Source organism: Protopterus annectens, chromosome 1.part0 (assembly GCF_019279795.1).
Source record: "Protopterus annectens isolate FY-2018-M chromosome 1.part0, PAN1.0, whole genome shotgun sequence".
NCBI lineage: Eukaryota > Metazoa > Chordata > Ceratodontiformes > Protopteridae > Protopterus > Protopterus annectens.
Genome location: NC_056725.1, coordinates 885,270,058 through 885,282,507, shown reverse-complemented (window position 1 = coordinate 885,282,507; position 12,450 = coordinate 885,270,058). Strand labels below are relative to the sequence as shown.

General features: G+C 37.4%; 1 protein-coding gene across 1 annotated transcript in view; it reads right to left on the bottom strand.

The window, feature by feature from the left end:
- Nucleotides 1–12,450, bottom strand: part of LOC122796908 (CD109 antigen-like) — a 969,469-nt gene that overhangs the window by 289,886 nt on the left and 667,133 nt on the right. Inside the window, exon 19 of the mRNA XM_044065708.1 lies at nucleotides 2,468–2,585. Coding sequence (XP_043921643.1) covers nucleotides 2,468–2,585 — 118 coding nt within the window. The remainder of the gene's footprint in view (nucleotides 1–2,467; nucleotides 2,586–12,450) is intronic.

Sequence of the window (12,450 nt, the reverse complement as noted above, 5' to 3'; positions counted from 1 at the left end):
AAGGAGCTTCTAGACAGTATTTTTTTTTGTTTAGACTTTTAACATGAAGCAGTAATAACTTTAGATTTTCTTGGTTTTGATTTGCTGTTTTGGAATTACTTTCAGTTTGACATTGCCTGAAAAAGGCACTATGGCGGAAGACAATTATTTAGCTAATATTCAAAAATCTAGAGGACAGACGTGCAGACCATCCCTGGCAAAGCAGTGTGGTCTGTTGATCATCTCCTTCCTTGCTGGTGAATATTGCATCCCCTTAGAATGACACCAGAAACTAAACCAATTATTCAAGGCAGCCATATTTTGTTCATACTGTGGCATCATCCTTGGGGAAGGTAAAATGCTGCTCAATGATAGGCTCATACCAGCCACGGACACATGTTCTAAGAACTCTATGATGTCAGGTCATTCACCCCCACATTCATGAAACTGGTAGATATAGCAAATCTTCTGGCTGACATATTCAGCTATAACTTAGCATCCCTCTCAACCCCAGACACCCCCCCCCCAGAACATAGCATCTAATATAACTTCTCCAAATATCAGTAGGAAGCAGATCTTAAAAGTGCTCTCCAAGGTCAATAATACAGCTTCCGTGGACCCCAATAATATCCCAGGATGCCTCCTAAATAGCCTGAAATATGACCTATCAGAGCCACTGGAGTCATTCTTCAACTATCACCTTCACACAGGCTTTGTGTCATGTGATTGGAGGACTCCATTGGTCATCCCTCTGAACGAGGCTGGACCATCAGTGTTTCTTGGAAAATGCAGATCCACAAGTCTGACTACTTTCATATGCAAAGCCATGGAAAGAATTATCATGAAAATGCTTAATGATTAACAATTACATAGAAAACCTTCAGACAATGGACCCAACCCAGTTGGGTTTTGTCAGAGGCAGATCATGCCTACTGAACTTGGTAGACTTCTTTGAGAAGTCACCAAGGCAATGAATGGAGGCAAAATCATGCATGCTGTCTATTTCTGACCTAGCTAAGACATTTGATACAATACTCTACTTGGGCACTGTAAACAAACTCATAGAATTAGTCATAAACCGTGGTGTAACTTTCTCGATAGCCAGCTGGCTCACAGACAGGTCCCAGAAATTAAGGATTGGAAATGCCACCTCCACAAAGACGTTGGCCAACAATAGATTCCTTGAGATCTCTTTGCTAGGACCACTCTTCCTTAGTGTCTGTTTTTCAGGCATCAAGGACAATGTCAAGGGCCTCTGGCTTGCCAAGTCTGCAGAAGATTGCAAGCTACGAGCAATAAAGAAACCCTCCAAGATACTAACATCTTATAGGAAGGTCTAATGCAGACAAATGACTGGTGCCAAAGCCACAGACTCCAGCTCAATGCTAAAGAAATGCATAAACGTACCTTTTGGGAAGTTGGCTACCCAGAGAAACTATCTTATTAATAAAACACTCTTAAAAGTAGACAGTAGTCAGGTAGCTAGTAGTCTGACTTTCGACCAGTGTGTGTCTAAGGTAGTATGATATTTATTCTATGTCACTCAACTCATAAGTAAGACCATGGCATATAGTTCCAGGGAAGTCATCATGCCACTGTACTCAGCCTTCATCAGACCCATCATTGAGTATAAAGCCCCCTTCGGTATGTACCTGACCAGGCACATGTAACAACTGGAATTTCCACAGAGGTTCCTCAAAAAAGAATACAGGACATAACACAGTGATGTATGCAGATAACCTTAAAGCCCTATCTCTATACTCTGTTTCCTACAGACTGCTGAGAAGCAATTTATGCCTGCATGCAAGGGATCTTTGAATTCCTACCCAGAAGGGCATTTTGCATATATGCAAAATGAATAGCACCAGAAGTAATAGATGTAAGGATTTAAACTTTGCTTACAACATGTTGGAAGGAAAAGTTGGTATCTCAGAGAATGTCCATCTCTGGAATAGGCTTCCCATCCATGTGAAGTATAGCCCTTCCCTAACCCTGTTCAGATGTAACCTTGACAAGTAGATGGGAAATCGGAAATTCAGCCCTGGTCTGACAACTATGTCTCTTATTGACAGAGGCAGCTGTTAAATCATGGCCCAGCTAACACATATCCCTTAATATAAAGTCTAAGGCACATCAAATTTTAGGAAATATTTGGGTTGCATGTCTAGGCTTATAAAAGTCCCGGTGGTTGGTAGCCTATATGGCCATTGTTATTCTCATTAAGTAAAAAGATCAATGGGTGCATATCTTTTGACACATTTTCACTCAAGCAAACCTATATTCAATGCATTTAATGTGGTAAGTGTCATATCTGTTAATTCATTAATATACAGGACTTAGACTCTAAAAGAGCACACATGAATAATACATAAATCCCTTACAAATGGGAATCACTGTTCTGCTACTCGATATTAGTTTCAAGTAAAAAATGATAAACAATGATAGTGCATGCTACAAGCTATGAAGTATATAGATAAGTACAATTTACCCAGTGAATTCATCAATCCAAAGCCAAGTTTCTGGAAAATAGCTTCTAATATGTGACTTTTGACTAGTCATAAGGCCTTCCTTAATGTTTTCAAAGCCATATTCATTGTAGTAGAAATCTGTAATGAAGTGAGATATTTGTTAGAGGTCATGCTACATTATTTCAGGAATAGTTATGTTTGCATTTTGAACAAGACCAACTTTATTGGAAAGTATTACTTGGCACTACTAAATGATAAGTAGCAGCATACATTCCAGACCTCTCGGTGGGACAAGGAACTGAGATGTGTCACAAACTTTTAATGCTTATGCATAATTATCCCAAGCCTGCTTATCTAAAGAATACTTATCCCACCTTCATTCTAATGTGATTTCTGAGACTTACTCTTTACAATTTTGATTTGTCTGCAGACTGACCTTTCAGATAATTTTCATGGGTGCTGGTTGCTACAGCTGCAATAGTGCAGGTAAGAATGGTTTCAGTCGAAATCCAACTACATTTCACTTTGAATTCATATAACATTCAGCATTCCTATACTTTAAAACAGAAAAGTGAGAAGAATAAATAGCCAATCCAGTTGAAAATATAAATGTTTCAGGGATCAGCCTGCTCTGTTAGATACAAGAGAGATGTACTTTGCCTCCTTCAGTCTCTAGTATTTTTCCCTGACATTCTAAAGCAGCTGCCTATCTATCAGTGGAGCACAAGGCAGAAAAGGAAGTTGTTATGGTAACCATAGTAAAAATGGAAAACATTCAGCAACATTTTCAGTGTATGCAAGAGTATGAGATAAAGATAAAGAAGACATATATAAATGTATTAAAGTTGCTGAAAATGTGTGAATACTTTAAATTCAAGTAAGCTAATATAGAGAAGCAGAGTCACATATGAAGTTAAAAAAAAATATGATATGCATATGGGACATGAAGCAGGCTGTGTAAAGTATTTGAATGTATTTATAATAAACTGATCAGCATAAAATCTCTCTGGCCTATGTTTATGCTTGCTGTTCCTTAGGTTCTTGAGCCCTTATTGCTGGGGGGGGGGGGGGGGACTCACCTTTCTTGTGCTGTATGATTTATCTTCAGAAGGATTACATTTTGTCAAAGTGTGGACTATGGAGAAACTGGATTTACGTTTAAACTGGATGGACAAAGAATGACAGTGTGATTTGTTTGACTGTGACTTTTTAGCCAGTGTAACTGTTACTTACAAAGCAGTTAATGCCTTAGATGAGATCATGCAGGAGGAAACCTGCTAGAGTTACAGTTTTGTACCAGGGAAAGCAACAAGTAAATCTTTGCACTAGAACACTAATCTGTAATATTGCTGTTGACACAGCAACAATTTTAACAAAGGTTGGATTTGTGGATGATAAAAGTAGGACTGATGTTGGGATTGTGGAACAAAGTTAATGTCAGTGATGTTATTATAAAATTATATACCCCAAGAGTTCTCATATGTTCTACAATACTTGACAAAGTACAGGCAGCACCATGTCAGCTTAGTGAAAAGGCCACTAGGCTAGTGGTACCAACCCGGTCAACGAAGGATAAGTAAAATAAAATAATAACTGTACTAAGCTATTTACAATGAATATATTAGAATGCACCTCTTAAGTGCAAGGTTCCTTAATATGTAATGGTTTCTCAGTATTCATACTGTAATGATTTTCACTAGTCTGTAGTATTTGTAATGATTGTAACCTAAAACCTTACTGTAATCTTGTTTGTTTTTTGGAGCTTTTCTCCCCAGGATTCCATTGGAAATGGGTTCATCTTGGCCCAATGGACTATCCTGGTAAACCAACTGCAAATACATAAATAAATAAATAAAAACAATATGCTGAACATCATCAAACTGAATGTATGATATTGAAATGCCAAAATACTGAAATCAAAATACCTTCACCGTTACATGTGTACAGAGCTGGGCTTGCTCACTAACAGGAAAATGATATTGTTTGTTGACGATGTGTACTGGAACAGTGTATGTATGTAACTGATGGATTTTATTAGTAGGTATTTTAAGTTCAACATTATAAAGTTTCAGTATTTTCATATTTTGGGTTTTTGCATTCAATTTTATGACTTTCAGTACACCACTATTCAGTAAATTGTCACGCGCCCACTTTTATGTACCTGGCAACGTAGACCTCAAACCAGACTCAGTGCAACACAAAACACCTGAGTATTGTGTACAGTGAACAGGGCCAGATAAATGGGGGGGGGGGGGCTGATGCAGCCATAGCTGCAGGGCCACACATCTGAAATAAGCCCTGTTGTGTCTATTCCCAGTTTTGCCACACCGAATAAATAGGCCCCCTATAATTTCAGCTCCATGGCCCCCAAGGCCCATAATCCAGCACTGACTGTTAATATTCTTTAATTGACTTGATGTCTGCATATTCAAGCAGTGATACTTTGCCAAGCAGCAAATCCTGTAATTTGTCAGCTTCATTTGTCTTTCTCAACTGCATAATGGACTGTAGTAATTCAACAAAACTGAGAAAATTAAAGTTATATATAATATATGTAATATAATATGAACTTGAGAAAGTGTTATCATCAGGGATTTCATTGTGATATATTTATTTTACCAGCACATAGTTTAATATGGAATGGTAAACATTCTCTTAGTGAAATGATGGGCAGGGGGGGTTCTCAATTTCAGGAGAAATCCTCAACCCTTCGTGATACCATGCTAGTCAGGTAGGTCCCCAATACAATCTAACAGTTCAGCAACTAGTGGCCCCCTGCTACTCCCTACCAATAAATATTAAATCTATTATAATTATCACTGATGGTATATGTGTTACATGTCAGAAGATGGATAATAGTTAAGTGTCCATCTGAATTGAGACAAATACTACATTGGCTATATTCTCCAACTGTTTACGGTTTTAATACAAGCAAAGAAAGGGACCCCATTCCTAAACCAGGACATAGATAAACATCACGAAATCAGTATTATTATTATTTCAGTGTTTGATGTTCACCAAGAGATCTCTTCTTATCATATGAAGTATATTCAAACCTGCCTCCTTCTGTAGTTCGTATAGGGTCCACCTGTACTGCTAACATTTAAATATGTCTAGAAGATTTTCCTTAGTGTTATCCTATTTGCTACTATTTCTGCTAAAACTCTCTTGGTATCCTTGTTCCAGGCTACTTCTGAGCTGTATTTCTTATTTTGCAGATTTAAGTCTCTCAGTATGTATGAAATCATAGTCATTATAAGTTGTAGTTTCAACAGTTAAATATGTTTTTTTTCTGCTCTCATAACAATGGTATTGAATGATACCGCATGCTCATTACATCTACATTTTCAATAATTCTTTCTGGTTCATGCTTCTAGTCTTTCACAATTACCTATATATTGCAGTATTTGCCAGTATAACAACCATGTCATAATAGGCTTGCCACCCCTCCGTTTTTTTCTGGACTATCAGGAAATCAAACTGATTCTCCGGTAGTCCAGAAAACACTGTACAAACTCCGGTATTCTGTTTCAAAAAGGAAACAGACTATCGGAGTTTGTAAATCGGCTGATTTACTATGCTTTTTTTACAGAAAAGCATAGTAAATCAGCCAAAAGCAGGCAGCGGGAATGAAAAAAGAGGGCGTTCCTGTTGAGTGATGCTGTCGTGACATCACAAAATAGGAGGTATGTTGGCGGGAGAGGGGGGTGGGGTGGGCGGGGTTACTGGTGACGCAAGGGGCGTGGCTTTGCTCCGGTTTTAGCCGTGAAGGAAGGTGGCAACCCTATGTCATAATATTGTCCCTGTCAGTCATATTATTGTCCCTTTCAGTATGCAAGCCCAGAGTCATAAGTATAAAACAGCCAGCAGATACACGTGTAACTTTTTTCTAATTCTATACTGCAATGCCACTATTTTCCTATATCTTCCACTTTATCTATTGATTTTATTCAGTCCACTGTTTTGAAATCCCATTATTAACCTTTTACCTTTTACTTCATGTGTACATCTTCTAACCTTTTTGTATGATAAATCTTGGTCAACGTGGTTTCTCAAGGAGTTTTCCACACTTGCCACAGTAGCTAGAGGAAGTTCACTTTTCTTTTCTTTTCTTCTCTTCTGGCTGTAATGTTTATACTCTTTCTTTTGTTTTAAGCACCCCCTACTGTTACCCGTTTCTTTTTTTTTTTGGTTCCCTATTGGCAGTGGTGGCTGGTGACTTCAAATCAAAGGGGGGCTGCAGGAGACAGCTGAATGGGTGGGGTCAATGGGAAGGGGTGTGGCCAACTAGAAAGGGGATGGGCTATGCTCAAAACCACAAAAACTAAATATACTGCCCTGGGTGCCAAACCGTCATTATGAGAGTCCAGTCAAGACAAAATGAAGTGTAGAAGAATAAAAATATTTCAATGCATTGGCTGCATGACAGCTTAATATCTAGATGGAAACAAAAAAGGTTGTGAGGCATGAAAAAATAAATTACTTTTTTTAAAATACATTAATGGAATGCCAGTCAAAATCAAGTATAAGAAAAACAAGCAGCACTCAACTCAAACCACTTCTTGCACTGCAGTTCTAATTATAATTTATATTCAGCTTTATTAAAGTACCAAGTAACATGCTGAAAGTAGAAATCTCTGATGCCCCCACTTGTAAAAATGTTCCTTATCCAAAAAAAGACCTGCTGCCTGACATCTACTTGTTTCATGGAGAAAACATGATCAAAGTAAAAAATGAAAAGCAAACAAGAAATAAGCTTAAGATACATTGCTTAAAAGGATTACTGTACAGGTTATGGACCACACTAAAATGATTACTGTACAGGTTATGGACCACATGATGGGCATTCTGTTTATGGGTAAAGCCTGCAGAGATCACTGGAAGTTTCCAAGTGTAATGAGACTCTTAAAATAATATAATCCTGTCCTTTATTACAAATACTGGCATATGCATTTCAATAACTAGATAATGTATAAGCCGTGGGTAAGTATTCTCTACATGGCAACAGAAAGGCTTTCAATGTTGGCAATTCTTTAACAGTATGCTTATTAAAGCTTACTTGCATCTTGCAATCTCAGGCAAGCTTACCTAATGGTCATTAAAGTATTGCTACTTAAACACAGAGCAACAGGCACTTTGCGTAATAAGCATAAATCAACAGTACAAAAAAATATGAAAAACCAGACCATTCTGTAAAAATCAAGGACAGATGAAAAGCCACTCTAGTACTTGTGTCTACCTTGGATGGGGGGATACTCTGCACATTTACACTGCATAACTACTCCTTGCCTTGCTTCGACACATCCAGAGTCACTACATGGGGGAGTGGGGTGCAACAAGTATGTCAAAGTTTGAAATGTCTCTGGCTGACTTGTGATGGCCCTGACACATTTGTCATACCTGTCAACCTCAGAGCAAGAAATCTGGACAAAGCCATACAAAGAAATGGGACAAAGGCCCAAAAATAAGGACAATTTTTAACATATTGCTCTTATAAACTTAGAAAGATAATACAGGTCTTGCATTAGTATGAATTTTCTGAATGGAATGAAATCTGAAACTCAAATGTCTGTCATTATTTTCTAACTTCAGTATTTAATGATTTGTCACTAATTTGCCAAAAAAACACAGTTTTATGAAAAATAGACCAAAAATGTGATGTAAAAATATAAAATAGCAACACAATACAGCTGGGAACCTGTCAAAGAAGGGATACTTTAATATTAGTACTGCTAACTTGAGCAGCTGACAAAATAAAATAATCTACATGCATTTCTGAAATAAAAGTAATTTAACTGATTATTACAGTTATTTCTTAATTATAAACCCTCCATGTTTTCTTCCAAAATTGCTAGATTAGGTAATGATAGGGATCATTATGGGAAGAGCAATATTTTGAGCCAAAATCAGGGACAGTTGAGAGGTTTAGCTATGCCTAATTCTATAAAGCAATTTATTTGCATGTACCTCTCTACCTGTTAATGCAATAAATCTGGACAAGGCCAAATATATTGGGGGAACATATAAACAGTACTAAAAATTGATCTTGTATAAACTGAGACAGTTGATAGAACAGGTCTTACTTTAGCATGCATTTTTCTGAAGGTTATGAAGTCTGAAACTCAAGTGTGTCATTATTTAGTGACTTAATTCCTAAATGATTTGCCAGAAAACCACAAATTTTATGAGGAACAAACCAAAAATAAGAAGCAAAAAAATCTATTCATTCTTTGAAAATCTGGACAGTTGGGAGGTATGGTTCAGCTGGGGCCGCCTAAGTTTGCTGCCCTTCCCCCTCACAAAACCATGGTCGAATGGAACCTCCCCCTGCAGCCATTCCAATGATCCATTACTTGGCTATTTCACTCCATTTACCATAAACACTAATGTGCATACTGATTTACTTCTATGATGATTTGAACTTCATTTGAAAGTTTTATTTTGCATTTTACAGCACAAACACTAAGACATCTGCTAAACAAACTTGGCATTAAAACTTCTCTGCCATTGAAACTCACATTCATTGAAACAACATTGAAACCCACAATCAAAGAAAATACATTTTACCCGTAGCAGATAAAGATTAATTCTGGGTTGTTTTCAAATCATAGGCCCCTTGCATATGAAACATACATGTGCTCTTTGATACACCTTCCTATTGCTTTGAACATTTTTCCAGTAAACAATGAAACAAAACGCATGCACCAATGACAAAACTGTCCAATTCAGAACATTTCCATCATAAAAGTCTACTCAAACTTCTACAGTCCACTATTATCAGTAAATATGCACAATTCTACAGTCCACCATTATCAGTAAATATGCACAATCTCTGAAGTAGTAAAAAAGTCATCTAAATAATTCCATGTTAAATAAATCTGTAATGAAGAGGTTGCTGCTAGCAATCACCTTTATATTTCATGGTTTAATCGAAAAATAAAGTGTCTGATCCCCCTGAGGAATAAATTGCCTAAATTACATTAAAAATAAGCTAGTAATATTGCAATAGGAAATGGATGGCAAACTGATAACAGGGTCATAGTTAGTATCTTAACTTTCAGTACGGCAGCATTCACCCCTTATGGGAGTAAAACCAACAACCTTCTGCATCAAACACAAGTACACAACTTGTTGTGCTATTAGCAATGTGAGCTGACTTAGCATAATCAGCACTAAACTTCTCTTCCCCTGCAGCTCTCAGCTCCTTGTAAAATCTACTCAATACGCAACTGCATCTCAACTTCACAGCACAAGAAATCTGGAAAAAGCCAAATTTATTGGGGTGGGTCAAAAGGGCAAAAACCAGGGACACATTAAGCATTGCTGGTATAATCTTGGGAAGCTGCTAGAATAAAATGCTGTGTTACTGCCATACATTTTACTGCCAAGGTCCCTGTGCAAAAGAATCAGAACAACATACCACTATGCCAAATCAACTGCTTTGTGAAAGAAAAATGCTGTGTTACCACCATACATTTTACTGCCAAGGTCCCTGTGCAAAACAGTCAGAGCAACATACCACTACGCCAATTCAGCTGCTTTGTGAAAGAGAGGAAGACTGAAACTTAAATGGCTATCATTTAATGAATTCAGTTCTCACCATAGCTGTCAACCTCTTAGCACAAAACACCTGGACAAACCCAGTAATGAGGGAATACAGCCCTCAAACATATTCAGTGAATTCAGTTCTTGCCATAGCTGTCAACCTTAGCACAACAAACCTGGACAAAGCCAATAACAGGGTAATACAGTCCCAAAAATAAGGGCAAATTTCAAATAGTCATCTTATAAACTTAGAAAATTGCTATAATAAAAGGTTGTGTTACTATGTATTTATTGCTAGAATAAAAAGTTGTTTTTCTATGTATTTTCTGAAGAATATGAAGTCTGAAATTCAAATGCCTGTCAATTTTACTTCTGACGGAACAAAAACAATTTTCAGCAGAGGCCCAGGGAGAAATACTGTAAACACACGACTTTGTAAAATGGCATGACACCAGAGCAAATCCATACAAACACAGGGATAAGATGCAGACTCCACACAGAAGGCACCCCAGCCAAGAATAAAACCAGAAAACCTATAGCTGTGAGGCAACAATACTGCCACTGCACCATCAAATATATAAGGAATTAAACATTCAGAAACCTGAAGTCTGAAATTTAAATGCCTGTCAATTTTATTTAACATTTGTTAATCAGGACAGTCTGACTTGGAACAAAAAAACTATTTTCAGCAGAGGCCCAGGAAGAAATAATGCAGACATGTCTTTGTAACATGGGAAGAAACCAAAGCAAACCCACACAAACACAGGGAGAAGATACAGACCCCACAAAGACAGCATCCCAACCAAGAATCAAACCTGAAAACCTGCAGCTGTGAGGCAACAATGTTACAACTGCACCATCAAATATCAAGCATTGCAACATTTACAAACCACAGATATTATGAGGAACAGATCAGATCAAATATGAGGCAAAAATCTGCAATTTATTTTTACAAATGGGGGTGGGTAGGGAATTCAGGTCTTTAACACCTGCATACAAGGTATAGGGTTCAAGCCTGAGGTATTCCCTAACCACCAGTATATTGCACCTGGTGCATTTTCACACACCACACACACACAGCCAATTTAGAGTGTCCAATCCACCTACTGCATGTCTTCAGAATGTGGGAGGAAACCAGAGCACCCAGGGGAAACTGACACTAACACAGGGAGGACATGCAGATTCCACACAGAAGGCAACTCAGCTGAGAATCGAACTGGAGAAGCTCTTGCTGTGAGGCAACAGTGCTAACCAATGCACCATCCACAAGGAACATAGTTGTAAAGAATGTTATTTGGTGCTGGACAGACAATTGGATGCTGGATAATTTTACAGATGGTGAGAAACTGTGTACATGTTAGTTGATGGGATAATTTTAAACAATTTAGGATTTTCAGTGATATACATTGGTGGGTTCGGAGAGGGGCATTTGCTGCAAATTTAGCAACTTTGTTATATCATTGTTCAAGTTTTGATTTTTATGGTGCCTGAACATTAGTGAAGATGGGAAGCACCATAAAGAAGTCTGGGGAGGTGATAAGTAGTTGCAAGTGTGGATTTGATTGCGTCAGTCAGTAAAAGCGCTCCTGACACCATGTTTACATTGTACAGTTTCCAAGATGTGAAAAGATGCTTGAGAAAACAACAGAGAAACACAGAATTCTGGATTTCTTTGCTTTATAATATATTGCAATACTGATGTGGAAACTGTGAATGCATTTAGTATTTTACCAAAAAGAATACTTTGTTGAAAACATCACTCTTGGAACTTTTTGAATTGCATTTACTGTTCAGAAAATATTTACATTTATGTGGCTTGTGCTTTTAACTTACTTTTTGCAGAAAATGCTCAGGAAAGTAAAGAAGCATGAACACTGTAAGAGATGTGACAATCCACAGAAGCCAGATGTGAATAGCATTAAATTCTTTCAGGTTACTTAAAAATAGACATTTCAGTTTTTTTTTTTAATTTTGCAGAGGTGTGGTTTCTTTCTGTTCCCATCCCACCACTAAGAACACAGATCTGTAGAATCATTCAAACACAAGATGGAGGAGTGTTGTAATAAAGTAATATTTTGACCACCTATATATTAAATATTTTCGTTATTTTATAAATTGTATAGTAGGAGAAATAACAACCATAGTTATTTTACTATCCTGTCTTGATTTATCTCCATTCAGAGTCTTTGCAAACATGTTTTCATTCAACATACTCTTTTTTGTTTTTTGCTCTTTAGTTGTAGATATCAGATTGTGTCATTTGCTAAAGTGTGTTTCATGCAGAGAACTAACTGAATAAGGGAGAACTAACTGAATAAAAGCAGACTTATGGCAAATGAAGGCCAGTTTTGCTTTGGGATAAAAATACTGTACTAATATGTGCAAGTTGCACTAATGCCACATTTTATTGCTGTGTGACAGGGAATTATGTGCAGCTTATTGTAACAAGCCCAGTCCT